At 34.9% G+C, this 24,935-nt stretch overlaps 1 protein-coding gene across 1 annotated transcript in view; it reads right to left on the reverse strand.

Annotated features, from left to right (window-relative positions):
• Positions 1–24,935, reverse strand: part of DMD (dystrophin) — a 2,124,682-nt gene that overhangs the window by 1,946,815 nt on the left and 152,932 nt on the right. The window contains exon 2 of the mRNA XM_060001925.1: positions 4,305–4,366. Within this exon, the coding sequence (XP_059857908.1) occupies positions 4,305–4,366 (62 nt within the window). The remainder of the gene's footprint in view (positions 1–4,304; positions 4,367–24,935) is intronic.

Raw genomic sequence — 24,935 nt, forward strand, 5'->3', positions numbered from 1 at the left:
TGACACAGGGGAAAGGTACATACATATTGTTACCTCTTGCACTGAAACAATGTTTTGCTACTATGTTCCAGTATCTTCCATTTATATAATGAAACTGTTCATTTAACTTTAAACATATGACATGCTTTCTGTGTATGCCTGCGTGTTTGTGTGCATGTGCGTGTGCGTGTGTGTGTGTGTATTGAGAGCATGGATTGGCATAGAGTGTGGCAAGATAATGAAATATAAATAAATGTTCTCCTAAGTCTCTATGGTACAGAGCTGTGTAAAGAAGCCTTGTTTACTGACTCACAATTTTAGTGTTAATCTGTATTATACTGTGCTCATTATGCTGGCTAGAACATAAATTATGGTGAATTCTTGGGAAAAGTATGTTACTTCAGCAGTTAATTCCGTCTCATGTTACTGTTATTGTGAGAGGGGGTGCCCAGTCTTTTAGGTATCGGCATATACTGGGTTGGCCAATAAGTTCATTCAGTTAATGAATATGTCATTCAATAAAGTTCTTGGTGAAAATGAAAAATGTCTTTTATTTTTACTTAAAACCCAACGAACTTTCTGGCCAACCCAATAGATTGCTGCAACGAAGACATAACATGTGTATCAGTGAAGACATTAACATATCATGAGCCCTTGAAAAGTTCACAGACAAAACCAATTACACATTTCTACTTCATCTAAGTCAAATATAAAGTTGTCTACCACTTTTGGAAGAATTAGAGAAAGAGAAGTTAGAGGATGGAAATAAAGTTAATCACTAAATCCAGAGTAGGATCAAAACCATCACATAACTCACTGGGAGACAGTTTAAATCTTTCAATTGATCTAGTAGTAAATATTTTTTCCCACAAATTGCTTTTTCTCTAACACAAACATCAAGCAAGTTTTATGACAAAACTATTGTTGGTCATGATTTCAAAAGTGTACTTTCCTTAAATGCTTCTTTGAATGAACCTGTGTGAATGAGCAAGATTTTTATAATGTGAATTATATTTGTGGTACAGTAAACACTAAACTTTTTTTAGGATTATAAAATAGCTATAAATTACAACAAGAGAATGAATATTTACCTTGAATTAATCTTACCTAGCAATGGCTTTGTGTTTATGTGGAGATAAATATAGCTTGCTTATCTTTATAGAATAGATGTGATAAATCACATTCTAGTAAAATTTTTGGAATCGAAGGTTAATAGAAGACTTATTTTGAAAAACAGATACGGCCTATTTTAAAATGGTACTGGGAAAGTGAAAAATCAGTTGGATTTACCACAAAGATACATTAAGCTTCAAACGACACAAAGTGATATGGCTATATTTAATCATATTTTCTCCTTAAATTATCCCTTATGTAGCTTTACAAAATAACAAGAAACTAACTTTGCTGTATCCCTGTACTTTATAAATATTATACAAAAGTGTGTGTGTATATATGCCTCACTGATAAACCTTTTTACCTCATCATATTCATTTTTATTGTTGTGGTATGTGTTTCTCTTTGTCCAATTTACCACAGAGACAGATGATAATTTTTCATTGCCTTTTCTCTCTTTTTAAAGCCACCCTCAACATCCTCTTTTTCATTCAGAACTTTCCACTTTTCTTAAATTTAGCATATATATAATTATCTGTACTACTGAACCAAAATGTATGTATTATACAATATTTATTTAGTGCACTAGTAATGATCAATGGGGTTATAAAGAAAACACACATTCCTGACTTCAATGGGTTCCCATTTTCTCAGCCTGGAGTGTCTTGCTCTTTGATGCTCCTTTCTTTAGGGTCTCTCAATCAGTAGAACTCTCCTCATAAAGGTTTCTAGATTCACTCTAACTCAGAGTACTGCTTTCTCTGACCACCCACAGACTACTTAGTGCTACTCCATTTAGCAATTATTCAACATCTCCCAAATATGCACGTTGCATGAGATCAGAAGATTCAGCTTAAACTAATTTGGTGCCTCCTACAGGCCTTGACTACTGCTCAATTCCATGTAGTGATGAAATAAATACATGTCAAATGACATATCTCACAGTTATGTTTATCTTTTGATATCACCAAGTGGCTTAAACTGAATCAATCAGCTTTCTCTGCTCATTATCTTCGAAAGCATCTAGATAAAATTTAGTCATGTACCTGAAGTCTTGACAAGAAAAAAATTAGGTAACATGGAAAATATATTTTTCAGGTCTCTAAATGAAAAATCAACACATATACACACATATAAATTTTATCTCTAAATATTTTCCCTCTGTCTTTATAAATATTTCTTTATATTCCTGATACCTCGGGTGTGCCTAAATATGCAACTTCGGTATTTGAAAGAATGGTGACTCTCTTGATCCAACTGTAATAGGTTTAGGGAGAACACTTAAAAATAAATGAAATAAGTGGGAGTTGAACTGCGGCGGCGGTGGGGGAAAGTTGGGGAAAAAACAGTAAATGCACTCATGCATATGATTATTCCACAGCTTTTAAAATAGGGGTGATCATTAGGGTAAGGAAAAATTGCTCTAAGACAGTGCCCACAATGTATTCATAGAAGATAGGGTATCAAACTACTGTTTGTATATTAGCACATAAATTGTGGTAAACAACACTTGGAAATGTCCATGTATAGAGGGTGATGATCAATTTAGATCTGTGGGAATGAGAATTCACAAGTGTTTATCATGTTTACACATCTTACTAAAGTAACTCATTGGTTTAATTCAAAGACAGTATTATGTTAAATTATTATTATGAAAAACTCTCTTTACAATTCTGATTTGTTGGTAGATTTCTTTGAAAGCTTTTATCTATGGTCTGCTACAAAGTTCTGAAATTAAGAAAATTTTAATGAGGCTACTAGATATAGCAGTTAAACCATATACACACAACCAATAAATCTTCTGAGAATTATGAATTCCTATCCTAAATATTTCCGAGTTTGTTTTTCATTTATTCTTCTTCATTTGTGTTGTTATAATTTATTCTTTTTTATTAATTCTGCCCCACTTAGTTAAAAAAAGTTGAGATTTTAAAAACATGTGTTTCATTCCTATGTTTGCTTAAAGTTCTGTAATAGCAATTTATTAATTAACTCAGTAAGTAAATATAAATGAAATTTGATTAGTTAAAATTCAGTAACTTTACTTCTTGCCAATACACTAAAGAGCACCTGGCAATATTCTGCTATCAAATACCACAAAGAATAGATGACACTCTAAAACCTTTTGTAGTAGTAAAGGGAACACTTCTTAGACTGCATCTCCCAGTGGACTGTTTTGGATCCATTACCAAGATTATTGCATAGTGAGACAGACCCATGGAGAGAGTAATTTTTATATATATATATATATATATATATATATATATATATACACACACACACATACATACATATATTAAGAGTGTCAGGCACTGCGCTAGAAATTTTCACATATAGTGCCTCTTTTAATCATCACAATAACTTGCAAAATAACCATTATCACCATTTTGCCTCTCTTAAAGCCTTGCATATAGGGTCCATATTTTATTAGCTTTATACTCCCACTCTCTGGATTTGATTTATTATACAGGTGCATACACACACACACACACACAAATACACAATAGAAGGATGAGGAAACTGACTTACAAAGCATTTGACTGATTTACCCAAATCCAAAATTATTAAATATAAATTAAGTCTCTCTAACCTTGAAATCCACATAAACCTCCTTAATATTGCACTCTTAAGGTAAGAATATTTCACTGTGTTCATATAAAAATTATCTAGAATTGTGTTATTGATCATGAATTAGTTGCATTTGCAAAATAAATTAATATTGAGTGTGGAGTGATGCTTACAGAAAAAGAGGACCAACTTATAATCTTAAATTACTTCACACATGCTCTAAGTGATAGAGGCCAAATAGCCTATCAGATTTTCTTGAACTTTGTATACATCAAGAACGACCAAGAGAATAATCATTTTCAGAACAATAAAAATTCCTCATATCTTCTTCTAGTGCATGACATATACTAGCTACTTGATGGAAGACTGCTGTTAAAAATCCTCTGATGACTGATGTTGTTAAAGAAACTCACATTATCAAGAAGAACCAAAGATACATTTTATCAAATTAAATAATTTCTTTTTACCATGTATTCTGCTGCTTCTTCCTTAATTAAAAGTCAACATAATATTCCCAGATTTGCACAGCTAAAGTAAAAAGACTATGAGAAAAAACAATATGGACATTTAAATTGCACAGATACATAGTTCATTTTGAAAATTCAGCATCACACATTAACAGAGGAGCAATAAAATGTCCTTACCTTAGAAAATTGTGCATTTATCCATTTTGTGAATGTTTTCTTTTGAACATCTTCTCTTTCATCTACAATGTAAAAAATATATATAATATATAAAGAGCTAAGAAGCAACTCTGGATATCACTTATATTTTACAACCAAAATAACTTTCAGTTATTATGCATTTGTCTGTTATTTCTTCTGAAAAACTATTCCTGAGCTTTTCCTCCTGCCCCTCTCCCCAGTCCATGAGGAAATTATTTTTCCCTCCTTTGTAATACCTACATACTCTAACACAGGCTGCTAACATAGCCTCTTCCCATTACAGGAGAGGTTTCCTGATGATCAGGAGCATGGCTTAGTTATCTCTGTACCCCAAAAGAGCTTCGCAGAATTCATGCTTCTAAAAATTATCTCTTTTTTCCAAAGCTGGAAGTTAGTATTGAGCCAAATGGACAGGAAAATCATCAATCTTGATTTATTAAAATGCTTCTTTGATGCTGAAGCCTATCTTTAAATTACGGCAAATGCAACCATATTGGTCAATGTTGAATAAACGAGTGCATGTGAGAGAGATTTAAAATTGAGAGATTTCATATTTTATTTACATGGGTCAAAAGAACCCTTATTGAAATGCCCTCATAAAATAACCTCATTTGCTCTCATATTACTTTTCAGTAGTAAATCTCCAATGCTTCTGAAAACAGAAGATATACAGTAAACAATCACTTTCCTATGACAAATGTATATATGCATTAAGATATCTGTTTATCTTTAAAGCATATTATTAATCCATAAGTAGATACTCTTAAGCAATATAAGAGATAATAGTGGAAAAATAATAAACCTAACACTGTTTTCTTAGATGAGAAAATGTCATTTAGCATCACAAAATACTTCTTTCTTATTTGTGTTACTCCCACAAGCTACTATGTATGGTCAAATATCAACATTATCCATACAGTATAGGATACAGGATAGCTATAACATAGAAGTCTTTCCTTTGTTGACAAGTGTGAATAAATAAAAATAGATACTACTAGTTTTCAAACCTAATCTAGCCTCTTTTGAATATTAGTTCCATAAATTCAATACTACCCTTCGTATAAAGATAATAAAAAATAAACAGAAGTTCAGATGATCAAGATGTAACCATTTTCACTAACTTGCTCTATAGGAAGACTGGTCTGTACATCTATTTCTCAATGACATACACATATATTCCTAAAAGTTAATAACCTTATTTGCAATTCCACTTATTTTTTCTTACATGTGCATACATATCCTATCTGTCAGGCATGGGAGAGTAAACGAGTTATCTGAAAGCATTCATTCAGAGGTTTCTAAAACATACCCAATCATCTTCACCAAAAGCTGAATAGGAGGACATTTTGAAGAGATTTGTTCCAGATGCTTTTAAATGAAAAGTGGGTAGTAAAGCAATTATTTTTATTGTTTTTGATTATATGTACAAAGAACAAGTTTTAGATAGGCCTTGAAGGCAGAAGGGAAACCTTAACATTATGTGCAAAATATTATGTATCTGCCGTGTAAATGGCACTAGATGTGAGCTTCATCATATAAACGCCTTCACTAAACGTCCTCTCATACCTCTTTTGCTTTCAATGCAAGAAAAATGTGCCTTCAATGAATTACCTGCTAATGTTTTATTTTAGTATAGAAATATTTTTTTTCTTTAACATGACAAATATTAATATTTTTATTATAATTATAAGATATAACATTTATTATTACCTTATTCACAAAGCTGTTTTGCATATATCATCTCAATCAATCCATATGTAATTTACCATTTTATACCTGAAGAAAATACAGGCTCAGAGGGAATAAAGCTGATAAGTGACAGAGATGACCTTGCTATAGATTATTTGAATCAAAGTCCACGGCTTTTCACAGTGACCAGTTTACATTATAACTGCACAGATAATATGGAATGCTAGAAGGTGATCAGAGTCACAAAAGGTGAACATACTACCACAAATACAAAATAACCATGAATTTAGAGCCTCTATTTTGAACAACCCAGGGGGTTCCATTACACTATAACCTATGTGAATGACATCCTGGAATTTTATAGTGCAAAACCTGCATGTCTGCATGGATTTATCCAGAAGTGAAAACTGAACCTTCTTTATGATGCCGGATGATTTGTTAGTTAATATTTTATATAATAATGCTCCTATATTTGCTAATTAATATTTGGTGTTTTGCTTTTTGTCATATATTAATATGATGAAATTTTTTTTTTTTTTTTGCGGTATGCGGGCCTCTCACTGTTGCAGCCTCTCCCGCTGCGGAGCACAGGCTCCAGACGGGCAGGCTCAGCAGCCATGGCTCACGGGCCCAGCCGCTCCGCGGCATGTGGGATCTTCCCGGACCGGGGCACGAACCCGTGTCCCCTGCATTGGCAGGCGGACTCCCAACCACTGTGTCACCAGGGAAGCCCCGAAAATATTTTAACATACAAAAAATCACCAAAAGTTTTGTGTCTGTACATTACAATCCCCCAAAACATGTATTTTACTTAGCCACAGTAATATTCTTTTTTTCACTTATTTTATCATAAATATCACATGCGCTGCCCTTTCATTTTGTTTGGTATTAGAGATTCCATCATAATGAACATCTTTACGCATTCTTTTTCAGCTTCTGCTATATAATAGCCTTAGAAGAAATTACTGGGTCAACGTTATGGAAACTTTTATGGCTTTTACTAAATATTGTCGTATTGCTTTCCCAATGGTCATACCAATTTTTAGTGGTACCAGAAACAATGAGGTTATGCTGTTGAGAAGAAGTTTTTTGCTTGTATTTTTAGACAAATGCTGTTTTATTAGATACAAGGAGAGAGCTGATGCTTGTTTCAATTTGAATCTGTTTGATTACTAATGAAATAGAACACAATTTATAATTTATTTATTCTGTATGTTTCTACTTTTGTCAAAATACAAAAGTAGAAACATACTTTTTACGTTTAAAAAAACATAAAAAGTTTATATCTTCTGCTCATGTATCTTGAACACTTGATAAATTAATTGGAATGAGGTCATAAATTAGTAGTTTTTAAACATTTCAAGACATGGACTCCATCTGATAAAAATAATGATCATTTTCTACAGAAATAAATGCCTATACAGACATATTTACATACAGTTTTATGGGGTTCACTGATATCCCTGCAAAAGATTCCTATTACCATGAAATCCAAGTTAAGAATCACTATTGTAAATTAAGCTACTTACTCATAGTCAATGAATGAATATATGTTCCCAAGTGGTACTATTTTTTTTTCAATTTTTGTTTCATTTATACTATGCTAAAAGTTTATACTTTTATATATTTGAATCTATTTCTACTGTAATTTCTCAAATGACTTAAAATTTGATCATTTAAACATGATCAGCTATATATCCATAGTTAATCTAAAATTGATACACATAAACCTATAAATATATAAATTGTTATCAAGCTTATAGAGACTATTTCAATACTTTAATAAAATAAAATATATGTTGCTGTCGACACACAGTCTATAGTAAGAGATATTAATGTGAAATCATCAACAAAGAGAATGAGAAAAGAATAAAGTGAAATCTGTTTTATTAGGAAGTGATTATCTATGAACTCCTGTTTAATCATTTAAAGAAGCACATATTCTATTTCATTTCCTCGAGGGTTTGTTTATGACTGATTTTCTTTTACTAATAAAAATATGCCTGAGTATAACAATGTGAGAAGCAAGGAAGAAAAATCTCTCTTAGATAAATTTACTTGAAAACCGTTCCCTGGAGAGTGAAGAACTACTACTTCATAACTCGCAAAAAGTGAGGAACATTTTATTTTATTCTCTTTTTCTTATTCTTATTCTTATTCTCTTATTCTCTTATTTCCCTTTCTGCCATACATAAAAACTATATTTCATCTCAGAATCAATTAACCCTTTCTAATAAAGTCATTTTTTATTCAATAAATCTGGTCCTTCATATTTTCTAAGATTAGTGCAAAAACCTTTTGCCCTGTTATTAATTTTTATATTCCTGAGACCCTCAACCCCCTATAAATGTGGGATAATTAAATTGGGATATTAATGATTCACAAGAGTGAGGTACTGCACAAAAATGATATGGGCAAACTGAGAGAACACGAAATCAGGGCAATAGGCCTCAAGTTACATTGCAGGACTTATTAGAATGGTGGCCTTTATCTGTGAAATGAGGGTATTAATTGCCTTTTAACTCATGGAGCTGTTGTTAAGATGTAATGAAATCATTTATTTATGCAATAATTTATAGAACAATTGTATACAGAATGCTTAGTATATGCTCGTCACTGTACTAATTACCCAGAAGATAAACAAGACTCATCTTTACCAAAGTTCACGGTATAGTAGAAAATAGACATATCATGGGTAAATATTAAACATTTTATATAATTAAGGATACATATGTTCAAAGGGTACTATGGGAGCACAAAGAAAGGGATATGTAGCCGCATGGATGTTAGGGAAGACATTTTCTGGAAGGTGATGGCTAGGTTTAATCTAGAAAGATGAGCAAAAATAAGGAAAGAAAAAAGGTGCAAAGGGAAAGATGAATCTTTCTGAGGAGATAGCAAGAGCAAAGGCAGGGAGGTAAGAAACCAAAAGAGCATGCTCTTCATTATACACAATTCAGTTTTCTTGCACTCTAAAATGTGAAGAAGAGGAGAGCATGGGATAAAATTATAAAGGGAGTTGACAGTGAGATCACGGGAAGTCTCCATGATATGACCCCTTATATACTATCACATAAGGCAACATGAGTGAAAGTATTTAAAAATGGGGAAAAAAAAACCCACCTAGTTATAAGAACACCAAGAATTATCCTCATTACACAGGGCAGTTAATAACAATCTGTGCCAGAAAAACATTTTAAAAAATGTCATTTCCTTGGGTGCTAGTTAATATGTTAACTGAAGATTCTCATCACTTAAGTTACCCAGAAAATATGTTTAGGAGGAGAAGGAAATATTAAAGTTGAAAACAGTTTACAAATATACATAGGGAAGAAAAACGAAGGGATATGAGTTTATTTCACCTTAAAGAGCAAACTATTAAGTTATGTGTAAGAGTTAATTAGGGTCAGTCCATTCTCTGCTTCCCCCAAAAATGAGAAAAAAAGAAATGTGAGATACGGAAGACTAATGGTAAACATTAGATAGGATTATGTGATACTGTGGAACATTATGAAGGAAGGCTCCAAACTCAGGACATATTTAGAAAGTGGATTTACCATGTTAATAATGCTACAAAATGGCAATGCAAAGTGGAGAAGAGTAGAATGGAAAATGACATGAAAAATGCTTCCATTATATCTGAGTCATAGCTTTTGATCATAGGATTATAGAATGCTAGCGCCGAAGGTGACATTCATGATCATTTTATAATGAGGAGGTCTAAACTAATTAAATTACTGTATAAAGAAGGGAAAAACAGTGTCGAAGAGGTTTCCTCATTTCCCACTCACTGGACAGTCAGTGTAATACAGTTTTCACTGCTCATCATCCTATAAAAGTTTTTCTTAATAACATCACCTATACCCTTTCTAATTTCCAAGACAGTGACTGTCTGGATTATAACTGTCTTTCCAGCACTAAGCATTGAAAGTGTTACACAGTAGAGCTCAATAAAGGTGTTCTTAAGTTAACGAAGACCAAATTTACTTTTCAGACCTCTTCTCATTTTTCTTCTCTGCAGATATTCATTCTGTTAACCTGTGGTAGAGAGAATAATGGTCCCCCAAAGATGTCCACATCCAATCCCCAGAATCTGTGAATAAGTTTTATTAAAACTTGTTTTAAAATAGGTTAAATTTAAATTATTTTAAAACTCTTTGTTAAGGCAAAGAGAATTACAGTTGCAGATGGAATTAGATGTGCTAATCAGCTCATTTTGGATAGGGAGATTATCCTGGGTTATCTGGGTGGGCCCAGTGTAATTGCAAGTGTCCTTGAAAGGGCAAGAGGGAGGCCCAAGGGGGCGAATCAGAGAGATGGCAGAATGAGAAGGACTTGGCCCAATGTTGCTGGTTTTGAAGATGGAGGAAGAGCCTCTAGAAAATGGAAAAGACAAGGAAAGAGATTCTCCCCAGGAGGCTCCAGAAGGCACACAGCTCTGCTGGCCCTTAATTTTAGCCCACTGAGGCCAATTTCAAACTTCTGACCTGAAGTTCTGAAGAACTGTTCGATTATAAAGTTGTGTTATTTTAAGCCACTAAATTTGTGGTAATTTTTATAGCATTAATAGGAAACTATTACATAACTTTCCTCTTTATGACTATTACTTCAAGCAAGAAATACATACTGATATCTACTAGGTGGTAGAAATTCAACTGTGTAAAAGATAAAGTTCCTACACTTTTGGCCTCAGAGCACAGTGAGAGAAACATACCCTAAAATGAATAGACAGTAGATACACAGATAAGTTCCCCAATAGGGAAAATACAGGGTTTCCTCATAAGCCTATAGGAAGGGAACTAACCTGAGAAACTCAGTGCTTCCTTGATGAAATGACACCTTAGCTGAGTTCTGAATGTTAATCAAGAGTACAGAAGCAGACAAGGTGGAAGAGAACTCCAGACAGTAAAAAGAGCAGGTGCAACTATCAGTATGTGAGAGACAGAACATGGTCCTTTCACAGAACTAGAGATAGAGGACAAAAGTGGCAGAGATGACTCTTAAAAAAAAAGAAATAATCATCAGCCTAATTATAAAGAGCCTTAAACTGTAGCTAGACGGCAGTTAGAAACCAAACCAGAATTTTAATTAGGGGAGGGGCAATATAGGTTTGTTTTTAGAAATGGATTTCACAGTATGGACAATATACTGGAAGAGGTTCCTGGAAACGAGACCAATTAGCTGGTTATAACTGAAATCCATGTGAGAAGTGATGATGGTCTGTATTGGTGATGGGACTGGAGAGAGGTAAATGCAGGCAAGATGTATTTAATAGGTATTACTGATAAGAACTAACTGTTAATTAGTGTGAAGGTAGTGAACTGCGGAGAGGTAGAGCCAATCATATTACTCAAATTGGAGGCTAGAGATCTCAGGAAGAAGAGCCCTGGGTCTGTATATATAGTGAGGAATGGAAAGAATTGGGAAATATTGAGTTTGGGGTGTTTTGAGACAAGAAGGATATGGGTAGTAGGTAGTTTGATACAGGAGCCTGAAGTGCAAGAGATAAATCTGAGTTGAAAATAAAATGTGGGAGTTCATATATATGGAATTTAAGGGAAAAAAATGTCATGAAGAACCTAGGGGTAAGACAGGAATAAGGACACAGAGCTACTAGAGAATGGCCTCGAGGATACGGGGAGGGGGAAGGGTAAGCTGTGACAAAGCGAGAGAGAGGCACGGACATATATACACTACCAAATGTAAGGTAGATAGCTAGTGGGAAGCAGCTGCATAGCACAGGGAGATCAACTCGGTGCTTTGTGACCACCTGGAGGGGTGGGATAGGGAGGGTGGGAGGGAGGGAGATGCAAGAGGGAAGAGATATGGGAACATATGTATATGTATAACTGATTCATTTTGTTATAAAGCAGAAAGTAATACACCATTGTAAAGCAATTATACTCCAATAAAGATGTTAAAAAAAAATGTAGGAGTTACAAGCCAACCGGCATGTAGTAACTGAAGCCCCTATAGTAAATGATATTACTAGAAAGAGTGCACAAGCTTTCTGATCTTCTGAAATATCACTGATTCCTGGTTCTCCTTCCAACACAAGGGCTGTCTCGTAATCTGTTTCACTGATTTGTTCGCCTTTCATCCCAGAAATGTTGGCATTCTCCAAGGGTTCTAGCTATCCTTTGTATCTTCTTGCCTTGGTCTATTATGCTTATTCTTCCTAAGCAAAGAAACTTCCTCTCCCTCCCTAACCACCACTGTATGTTGACACTGAAGATACCTAAAGCTATATTTTTCACTTTGATTAATGTCCTGATCTTCACACTGACATAGCTGACTCTAGTTTATACCTCCACTTAGATGTCCTGCAGGTACCTTAACAATATCATTCATCTTCCCAAATAAATTCATGTATCCTACTCCTCCTGCCAATTAATGGCCCCGTCATCCATCTAGTAACGAAATAAGTAACTCTTGAGTTATTATGCAAGTTTGAAAAATGCTTGCCCTGAGGTTAAAAGCCAGATATAAGGGGCTTCACGATTTGACTCCAAATGCTTTTCTAAACTTAGTATCTGTCATGCCTGTTGGCACTCACACATACCCCTTACCCCTCGGCACACATACCTACCAGGTCTACCCTAGCCACACAAGCCAAATGTCTCCATGAATAAGCCACACACTTTCTCACGTGCAGTCCCTTGTTCATGCACTCACTGGAATGTGACCTGAGAACTCTCACTCTTAAGATCAAGTTTAAATGTCAAGTTCAAATGTGAACTTAAGATCAAGTTCAAATTATGTCCTTGACAGAAGTCATCAATCAATTCTTCTGATATATACATACACTTTAGCATTTTTCAAACTGTATCATTAGTATATGGGTGTGTGTGCATGTGTGTGTATGTGTGTATACACACACACAAATACTTTACTCTCTTCTATAAAGCACCTCACATACCACCTATCACCCCCTATATGTGACCACACTTAGATGGGAGGACTATTATGTCTTTGTAATTCCTGGCACTCAATACGGTATCTTCAAGCACAAATACGTACTTAATAAGAATTGATTGACTAAATCAAATGATTAATTATTCCATAATTAAATCCCACAACTAATGAGTCTCGAGCCAATGTTCTTTCCCCCCACTTTGCTCAAACTGCTCTGTTAATTATAAACTTTCTGTCTTAATCATCACTTCATTTCCAAAAAAATTCATTGTGCACCCACTAGGTATAAAATCACTTTTCAATATCTTCTCTCAAAATTTGGTATTTGGATTGAAGAACTTATTTTCATCACAATGTAGAATGAATAATAGAGATAGAGAATATTTATCGCAAAAAATATGCCTTGATTTTTCTGGGTGAATTTCATTCTGGAGTATGATGAAATTGCCCTTTACTTCATCTTGACTGTTGTGGCTTCTAATACAAAGTAAGATGCTATGGATGACCTGTCTGACCCTTTACCTCTCCTGTAAATGTTACTTCTTTCTCATGTAGGTCAACCTCTTTTTATTGTAGGGAGTTGATAGATCCAGATAATAATTTGAACAGCTGTGTCAGCTCATATCACATAAAAGTTCCCTCCCATCCCCTGGCATTTAATCATAACATCTATGCTATATTAGCAAACTGCAGTTATGGCCAGAACCGTACATAATCACACAATTGCATATTCATAAAAATAATCAGTAACACCATATGTATTGAAAACACAATGCAAGAATTGTAGAAACATGTTGATGATGGTTATAGAAGTTATCATGAAATAGGCCTAGTAACAATGAGGTAGAAGTATCATATTCAAATTGAAGAGAAAATCAGAACTCCAAGAGTGTATGAAAAGGTACTAAGTGGCATGAGTTAGAAAAGGGAGTGCCATGTGGTAGGTGGTGCAAATTGTTCATTCTTGTTCCCTTCAAATTCCATGCTGACACCAAGAATATGTCTCAGCTACAGTATAGGTCAGTGGTTAAACACATTTGCTCCAGCAGCAAGTAGCTTGGCTTCAAACCCCAGCTCCACTTCTCACTAGCTGTAACCTTAGACAAGTTTCTTAACCTGTCTGTGTCTCATCACATCCATCTGTACCATGAGAATAAAAACACTGGTACAGAATTGTGAAGATGAAATGTGACAGACATATTAATAATGAAAACTTAAAGAAAAAATACAGAGAGAAAACCTATAAAACTTTATTCCTGGTTATACCACTACTTCCTGTGGGCCATCTGTATAAATTATATTATCTTTTAAAACAGACACAATTTCTAGGTGGGAGTCATGTTAACAATTAGTAAGATTTTTATAGTATTTACAAGTGTGCAGCAATTAGAGTCTTCTTGATTTGAAAGATAAAGAAAGAATATGAAATTGTATTAGTATAAATTATACCTTCTCATGACCAGAAGAATGAAATTTGTTTAACAATAATGGGAATAATGAATAACTCTGTGGTGCATTATAATTTACAAAGTGAGTTCAAATAGCTCATCTTGTTTGAACACAAATATGTGAACACAAATATGTAGACTTTCTGTGGGTAAAAATAAGTTACTATTAATTGGTATGCAGACTTAAAATATACTTTAGTAGTGTGTCATGAAAAAGATCACTTATTTTTGTTAAAAATAATCACGGACTAATTATGGCAGAATAAATCAAAATAGATCAAGGTCTCTTATGTAATTTAGAGGTGAAATTAAATATTTGGGTACTGTGGCAGAATCACTAACTAGATACCTGCTCTCATACCTCAGCCTAGTCAGTTTTAAAGTAATCTATCTACCAGAAAATTAAAAAATACATTATTCTATGGTATATATTTACCTATCTTAAAGGATTGTAAAATAGTTCTTTTCAAATAAAAAATAAAGCAATCAGCCAAATGTGCACAACAGTCATTTCCAAATGTCTGTATCAGTGAGATACGTTACAAACAGACAAAGGCTCAAACACAGAGTCCTTTTTTGGGTGCATTACGAAGGGATATTTAAATCACAAGGTACATCTGCTAAACTTGCACTATAAAGGTTAAGAAAATGGTAGAGTAGATATAGCTCGTGTCTCATGCTTTATTTTCTTGGCTCAACCCTGAATCTACCTGTCACTGTGAACAGATTCTGTGGATACTGAAGATTTCCCACCTCAAGCATTTGCATCTCTCTGCATCTTGGCATTAGGGCTTTTCCCCATTCTAGGAGAATCTGGTAAGCCCATCTGCAGGGCAGCGCAGAAGTGACAGAGATTTAATTTCTCCAGGTGCAGTCCTCAGGAAATGAGGGACAGAAATCTATGGATAAAACCCCAGTAGACCAATTGTTGGCCATGTTCTCTCAGGTTCCTCAAGGGTTACACAGGACATTGAACTCAGAATGGCCCACAGTGGCCCCTCTACTGTCTGTTCTCCTTTCCCTCACTCACTTTGCCTATCCCTCCCTTATGATACTGGGGATCATTTCTCAAATGAACCACCTGCACTAGTACTTGTTTGAGTCAGCTTTTTGAGTAATGCAAACTAACCCACATGGGTATTGGAGCTAAATTACTTCACTTGGTTGTGTACTAGCTTCGTCTTAGGCATCTCAAGCAACACGAAGCCTCAGTTTTCTGGTCTGTTAAATGTAAATAACCACAGTAACAAACTCTTAGTTTTTTTTTTTTTTTTTTTTTTGACAAAGTATCCTGTAAAGCATTAAGTGTAGTCTCTTAAGCAAAAATATAGTATAAAATAGGAGTCAATATAATTATTATTCCTAACTATGTATTTAATTGCATTAAAAGTTTGTGAGCAGGTAGGTAGATCGGATTATTTGTTCATGATTCATTTTTCCCTTTCCCTGCTTGCCATAAATCACCCTTGGTGGATTATACTTTCCACCTCACCGATGTGGGCCTTGTCATGTGTTTTGACCTGACCAATGAAACATGGGCATACCTGACAGCGTATCAGTTCTGAGCTAGGGACTAAAGAATCATGATGTATTTTCACTCCTCTTGGCAATTCTTCCCTTTGCCAATGGAAATCCTGCCTCATGTAGACTATGTTCCCAAAAGGGGATACATACATGGAACTGACCTGAACCCAATACAAAGATTGAAGCAGACACAGGAATAAGAAATAAATGTCTGTTCTTGTAAGTCACAGAGATTTAGATTTTTTTTCTTTTTACAGAGCAATATCCTAGAATAATGCTGACTAACGTAGCAGGTAAATTGTAAATGTGTCCTATAGAATAAAATACACAATAGCAGTATATATAACATCCTCATTTAAAATAGAGAGATTTGTATTCGACTGTTTAAATCTAAATTTAATATAAACTGATGTATGGGCTTTACATCAAGTATTTAAAATTTTCTAAAAGTCTTCTATTTAGAATATATTATCTTTTCTTTCTCAGTCTTTCTCCTTACCATATCATTCACAGTTTAAACATCAATGCAAGCATGTTTTTCTTATACATGGTCAACTATTAGCATAGATTGAAATCAATCTAGAAGATGATTTATAGGGAGAGTATGTCCTAAGGAAATTCACTGGATGACTGCAACAGCAACAGTCAGTAGGAGACTGCTCAATTATACCTTGTGCCAAATACAGAAAGCACTTAAAACAGAAATAAAGAGTAATCGTTCATTCCTTCTTCACCAAATATGGAAATCTTAAGCCAGTGTTTGTGAAAGATCAAGCCAAAAAGTATAAATAAAGGCCAACGATTTTTCTAGCACATATGGGAAATTTTGCAGTCCGGCAAAGAACATTAGAGTCTGTATTTTAGGAAAGATTTCAGAAAAGTATTACTGATAATACAAAAGAAGTCCTTGGAGCTAATCAAAGGAGGAGACACTTTGGAGAGTTAATCAGGTGCCAATGCTAATAGATGACCCAAGTAGCAGAACACAGAAAGTACAGTCCCACAATCAATTTTTATTCATCTCGAGGTTGCTAGCTAGCACTGATGACAAGTGGTTACTGACAGCTTCTTCCAAGATTTCTAATGAAAGATTTTTCTTTCTTTTTTTCAAGTTCATTACACCACTGGATTAAAAAAATGTATTTTTTTTCTTTTCTAAGATTTATGACAGGACCACACTGAGAACACTTCCCTCACTGCACAGTGCCAATGGATAAGTTTGATCTCTATGTCTCGACTTTAGTAATTTAAATAGATGTGGATTTAGGTTAGCATGTAAATTAAGTAATTGTTAAAAAGTTCCCAAACCAATGCCATTCTCTGCACTTAGGTACAATTGCATTGAACTTGTAGAGGAAACTGTAACTTAAAATTATAAAAGGTTTAGAAATAGCAGTAAAAAGTTGGCTTCTTACAAAGATAGCATTTAACAAACAATAGAAGAGTTTGTGGTTTTAAAGGAAATTTTTGAGTCAAAAAAGAGTTTTCTTGATAATTTTCTTCACCTTATTTTTACAAATACTAAATTCTAGTCATTACAAAAGACTTCAGTCTAACTGGCAAATGATTTTCCCCTATGACCAGTGTATGAACAGTTTTATGTTTGTGTGTATGTGTGTGTGTGTGTGATTTTTCTACTCTCATATTTAGATTTGCATGAATTGCAGCAAACTGCAAACATTACTTTGTGATTAGAGAACATTAAATGATTACAAAGTAGAACCTCCAAAATATTCGAAGTTTATAAATTGAGTACATCATAATTTCCCAATTTTATGATTACTTTTATTATGCTAAGTATTTACCAAACAGATTATAAAGGAATGGCATTCCTGGGTTACAATAATATAGTGATTTTAGCTTTGAACCAGACTATCTCAGTTTGAATGTAGCTCTGCTACTTCTTAGGAGTGAGCCTCAGTTTCCTTGCCTGTAAATAATGATAATAATAATGCTGATGCTGCACTGTAATGAGCTTTGGGTGAATGTTCCCACTTGAACCTCTGGCTCTAATACTAACTAGCTCTGCTGAGTTCAGTTAATTATTTAGTTACCTGGAACCCAATTGTCTCAACTTAAAAAGAAGACAGGAGTTTGGAAAAGATAACTCTATGTGTTTCTTTAGATCTAAAATACTATTATCTGATTTTTTTAAGCTAATGTTTTTTCCAGGAGGCAAGATAGCATCTTTATTCAGCATACATGTTCTGGAGCCATACAGCCTGGATTCAAAGTCCAGCTTTGCTACTACTAGCTGGATTTCCTTGATTTATTTATATAACTTCTCTCTTTAGCTTCCTCATCTGTAAAATAGCTATAAAAAAATAGCTTTCTCATAGTGTTTTTGTGAGGATTAAATGAGCCATTACCTTTAAAGAGCATAGAAGGTATCTGGACCAACATAAATAATCAACTTTGTTATACTTATCCTGAGAACCAAGGGCTTTTAATACAACTATGGGGTGAATTCTTAAAATTGTAAGCAAAATTTTATGAGTGTATACAAATAAGAGCCTGCAATCTTCAGCAGAGTCCCAGAGGGCTCTGTGGTTTGAAAAATGTTGGATGAAACATAAAGACAGTCTTCTGGCTCTTAAGCCTATTAATGATCCATGTTTTACTTCTTTCAAGAACACATGCATTAGCAGTAATAGGTCAACTTGTATTACTGTTCCTTAGACTGTGATTTTTTCACTTCTTATCTAAGAAATGTCCTGTGCTTTTTCTCTCCTTAATAGAGGATTCTTTTTATGGATCTACACAGAGTAACTGCGTTGAAAAGAAGTACGGTTACACAGGGTTCAGCTACACTCGTTAACCAGCCTAAGAAATTGTAGGCTTTCTCCATATTCCCTCAGATATTGCTCTTTAATCATCTAGCTTTAGACACTTATTTTTTTCTTAGTTTCTTATACCTAAGTATACATAGACACAGTTTTCTTACAATCCAATTTGTTGCAAAGTCCCTTCTGAGAAGAGCACAGCTTCTTTTGTGATATCTTGTGATGATAAGTATTGACATAATACAGTACAGTAATTGAGACTCAGCAAGATTTGTCTGCTAACTGACTGTTCCAGACATTTATGCCTTAATTTGCTGTATATCTTTAATGTGCACTTTTCTTTAGTTAAAGCAGTCCATGTCAATGAGGTAATCATTTAAATGATCATCCTCACAGCATATAAAAAGGCACCATGTCATATAAGAAACAAATCAGTCCTCACTGCATAGATGCAGTGGTTCACAGCTTGGAAACCAGTACTTTCAAAGCACAGTATGAAACTGTGAAAATAACAACCTCTCAGAAAAGATCAGTAGACAGAACCGATAATGGCTAAAAGAAGAACAGTATTGATTGGTAAAGTAATATGAAAAGAGAAAAGGTGCATGTTAACTTAAACACTAAATTTGGACAAGTATTCATAGATTAGGAGAAAAAATTTCAAGATCAAATATACGTCTTCAAAGATGAAAAGTGGTCTGAATGCAGTGCTTTCACTATCTGAGTAACTTAACTAAGGAGTCAAAGTTAAAAAAAAAAAGAATAGAATTACTGTGATATTTTACTTTATTTTAATTGACGTACAGTTGACCAAGCGGGATTTAACCCAGGGATGCAAGGATTCTTCAATATGCGCAAATCAATCAATGTGATACACCATATTAACAAACTGAATAAAAGCCGTATGATCAACTCAATAGATGCAGAAAAAGCTTTTGACAAAACTCAACACCCATTTACGATAAAAACTCTCCAGAAAGTGGGCATAGAGGGAACCTACCTCAACGTAATAAAGGCCATATACCAGAAACCCTCAGCAAACATCATTCTCAATGGTGAAAAATTGAAAGCATTTCCCCTAAGATCAGGAACGAGACAAGGATATCCACTCTCAACACTATCATTCAACATAGTTTTGGAAGTCCTAGCCATGGCAATCAGAGAAGAAAAAGAAATAAAAGGAATACAAATTGGAAAAGAAGAAGTAAAGCTGTCACTGTTTGCAGATGGCATGATACTATACATAGAGAAGCCTAAAGATGCTACCAGAAAACTCCTAGAGCTAATCAATGAATTTGGTAAAGTAGCAGGATACAAAATTAATACACAGAAATCTCTTGCATTCCTATACACTAATGATGAACAATCAGAAAGAGAAATTAAGGAAACACTCCCATTTACCATTGCAACAAAAAGAATAAAATATCTAGGAATAAACCTACCTAAGGAGACAAAAGACCTGTATGCAGAAAAGTGTAAGACACTGATGAAAGAAATTAAAGATGATACAAATAGATGGAGAGATATACCATGTTCTTGGATTGGAGGAATCAACATTGTGGAAATGACTCTACTACCCAAAGCAATCTACAGATTCAATACAGTCCCTATCAAACCACCACTGGCATTTTTCACAGTACTAGAACAAAAAAATTCACAATTTGTATGGAAACACAAAAGACCCTGAATAGCCAAAGTAGTCTTGAGAATGAAAAACGGAGCTGGAGGAGTCAGACTCCCTGACTTCAGACTATACTACAAATTTACAGTAATCAAGACAGTATGGTACTGGCACAAAAACAGAAAGATAGATCAATGGAACAGGGTGGCAAGCCCAGAGATAAACCCACGCACATATGGTCACCTTATCTTTGATAAAGGAGGCAGGAACGTACAGTGGAGAAAGGACAGCCTCTTCAATAAATGGTGCTGGGCAAACTGGACAGGTACATGTAAAAGTATGAGATTAGAACACTCCCTTACACCATACACAAAAATAAGCTCAAAATGGAGTAAAGACCTAAATGTAAGGCCAGAAACTATCAAACTCTTAGAGGAAAACATAGGCAGAACACTCTAGGACATAAATCACAGCAAGATCCTTTTTGACTCACCTCCTAGAGAAATGGAAATAAGAACAAAATAAACAAATGGGACCTAATGAAACTTCAAAGCTTTTGCACAGCAAAGGAAACCATAAACAAGACCAAAAGACAACCCTCAGAATGGGAGAAAATATTTGCAAATGAAGCAACTGACAAAGCATTACTCTCCAAAATTTACAAGCAGCTCATGCAGCTCAATAACAAAAAAAACAAACAACCCAATCCAAAAATGGGCAGAAGACCTAAATAGACACTTCTCCAAAGAAGATATACAGATTGCCAACAAACACATTAAAGAATGCTCAATATCATTAATCATTAGAGAAATGCAAATCAAAACTACAATGAGATATCATCTCACAGCGGTCAGAATGGCCATCATCAAAAAATCTAGAAACAATAAATGCTGGAGAGGGTGTGGAGAAAAGGGAACACTCTTGCACTGCTGGTGGGAATGTGAATTGGTACAGGCGCTATGGAGAACAGTATGGAGGTTCCCTAAAAATCTACAAATAGGGCTTCCCTGGTGGCGCAGTGGTTGAGAGTCCGCCTGCCGATGCAGGGGACACGGGTTCGTGCCGCGGTCCGGGAAGATCCCACATGCCGCGGAGCTGCTGGGTCCGTGAGCCATGGCTGCTGAGCCTGCACGTCCAGAGCCTGTGCTCCGCAACGTGAGAGGCCACAACAATGAGAGGCCCTCGTACAGCAAAAAAAAAAAAAACAAACAAAAAAAAACTACAAATAGAACTACCATATGACTCAGCAATCCCACTACAGGGCACATACCCTGAGAAAACCATAATTCAAAAAGAGTCATGTACGAAAATGTTCATTGCAGCTCTATTTACAATAGCCAGGAGATAGAAGCAACCTAAGTGCCCATCATTAGATGAATGGATAAAGAAGATGTGGCACATATATACAATGGAATATTACTCAGCCATTAAAAGAAACAAAATAGAGTTATTTGTAGTGAGGTGGATGGACCTAGAGTCTGTCATACAGGGTGAAGTAAGTCAGAAAGAGAAAGACAAATACCATATGCTAACACATATATATGGAATCTAAGAAAAAAAAATGTCATGAAGAACCTAGGGGTAAGATGGGAATAAAGACACAGACCTACTAGAGAATGGAATTGAGGATATGGGGAGGAAGAGGGGTAAGCTGTGACAAAGTGAGAGAGTGGCACGGACATATATACACTACCAAACGTAAAATAGATAGCTAGTGGGAAGCAGCCGCATAGCACAGGGAGAACACCTCTGTGTTTTGTGACCACCTAGAGGGGTGGGATAGGGAGGGTGTGAGGGAGGGAGATGCAAGCGGGAAGAGATATGGGAACATATGTATATGTATAACTGATTCACTTTGTTATAAAGCAGAAACTAACACACCATTGTCAAGCAACTGTACCCCAATAAAGATGTTAAAAAAAAAAAAACCCAAAAAACTACAATGAGGTATCACCTCACACCAATCAGAATGGGCATCATCAGAAAATCTGCAAACAACAAATGCTGGAAAGGGTGTGGAGAAAAGGGAACCCTCTTGCACTGTTGTTGGGAATATAAATTGATACAGCCACTATGGAGAACAGTATGGAGGTTCCTTAAAAAACTAAAAATAGAATTACCATATCATCCAGCAATCCCACTACTGGGCACATACCCAGAGAAAACCATAATTCAAAAAGACACACGCACCCCAATATTCATTGCAGCACTATTTACAATAGCCAGGTCATGGAAGCAACCTAAATGCTCATCGAGAGATGAATGGATAAAGAAGTTGTGGTACATATACACAATGGAATATTACTCAGCCATAAAAAGGAACGAAACTGAGTCATTTGTTGAGACGTGGATGGATCTAGACTCTGTCATACAGAGTGAAGTCAGTCAGAAAGAGAAAAACAAATATCGTATATTATCGCATGTATGTGGAACCTAGAAAAATGGTACAGACGAACCAGTTTGAGACACAGATGTAGAGAACAAACGTATGGACACCAAGGGGGGAAAACCACGGTGGGGTGGGGATGGTGGTGTGCTGAATTGGGCAATTGGGATTGACATGTATACACTGATGTGTATAAAATTGATGACTAATAAGAACCTGCAGTATAAAACAAGAAACAAACCAAACAAACAACTAATACTAAACTTTCTTTGGGTTATTTGTATGGAAATATGTTAATATAAATGTTTCAGACATCACATGAAATTTCTAAAATTCTTATATGTTCTGGTATAATGTTATAAGTCATAATTCTAGTTACTACTTTAAAATGTATATCTCTGAAATAAGTAAATTTCCTTGTCAATTGCATTTTTTTATGAACTTTCATCAAATCTTTAACCATGGTCATTTTTAAGTCTTTTGTCATTTACAGACAGTTCTTGGTGTACTCTGATGCTTTTGCAAAAATGTTCCTATAAAAGGGTTTCATCTTCAAGGAATTCATGGAAAAGATTCTGACAAGTACAGGTTTCTGGTAACTGACTATACTGCTGAACTGAATGAATAACCATTTTAGAACTCTAATGGAAAACTGATGAATTCATAAAAGCGCTAACAAAAGATCAAGATAAAAAAAATTAATTACATGGGACTGAGTGAACTGATGAGGATGATTATAATTTTTGTGACTTTCTGTTTGAATAAAAAAAAAATCCCACAAGGACTCAGAGGCAAAAAATATACAAATCAATTTTCACTGCAAAGTAAAGGAGCTGTTACAGTGGAGGATTACTGGACTGAATGTCAATATTATGACATAGTATGAGTGTGTTTCGTGTTTAGTAATTGCAATCATTGTTGCTTTTGTTGTGGTCATCCATTTACAATGCTTAGTGTCAGTTTATTTATCTGTTGTAAAAATAAAATACAGTGTGCGTGTGTGGAAAAAATAGTTATATAGAAATAAGTATTTTTATAAATTTCTACCTTCATCTTTGTATATGCTATAAACTGATGCCAGAATATCACAGATTGTATGTTATTTCTGAGCCTTTCCTGCTTATGTTCTCTGAAGTTCATGTAAAAGAAGTTCTTAATCTTTTAAGAATCATGGATCTTTTTAGAATACGATGATACCTATGATGTTTCCCTTTAAAAAAAAAGGTACACATTCACAGTTTGCATCCAATTTCAGATCATCTATGGATACAGATTAAGAACTTGCGTTCTATAACAAATACTTGATTTTTCCGGAGGGGAAGCATGAAATGTGTTGGACTTCTCAAAGGAAAAATGGATCAGTGAGCTTACTGAATGGAATCTTAGAAGATTTTGGGGGGTGATTACATACAGCATCGGAAGTGGAATTTATCCATTTATTGAGAAACATATCTCATTTCCATAGATGAATGCTTTTATATCAACAAAAGGGCCTCCACTGGCTTATTCATCTCTTTGGCGAGATGTCTTCTCCAGGGTTTTCATCATTGTCAATTCAAGTGGCTTGGTGCTGCCCGCACAAGTAAAATGGTTCTTCGCCCCCATCCATTCATTTATTAAACAGATACTTATTGAGCACCTGTTACATGCTAGGATCCTCCTAGAACTTTCTTTGTGTCTATATCCTCCTAGGCTTTGAGGATATAGACACAAACAAAAAAATACAAGGTTCCCACTCTCATGGAGCTTGCTTTCTAGTGGAAAGCAAGAGGAATAATAAGCAAGCAAACAAATAACCAAGATAATTTCAGATAATGATAAGTTCATGATGACCATAAATGAAGGTCATGTGATGAGTCACCGAGGTGAGGGAAAAGACTCTAGAATGTGATATTGATCTGAAATCTCAAAGGATGAGATTTAGCCAACAGTGGAAAGATTTAAGCAGAGAGTACCTAGCAGAGGGACCATCAAGTAAAGGGCCCTGAGATGAGAGCACGCTTGGCTTATTCAAGAAACATAAATATGATCAGCGTGACTAGAGTATTCTAAGGGTGAGATGAAGTCAGGTGGATGGGTGGGGTGCAGATCCTGTAGGACCTTGCATATTATTAAAAGGATTCTGGATTTTATTCTAAATGCGATGGGAAGCCATTAAAGAGTTTTAAGCAGAAAAGTGACTAGCATAACCAGATTTATATTTTTTAAAGATGATTTTGTCTGATATGACCTTAGACCCAATTG

Source organism: Delphinus delphis, chromosome X (genome assembly GCF_949987515.2).
Source record: "Delphinus delphis chromosome X, mDelDel1.2, whole genome shotgun sequence".
NCBI classification, from domain to species: Eukaryota; Metazoa; Chordata; class Mammalia; order Artiodactyla; family Delphinidae; genus Delphinus; species Delphinus delphis.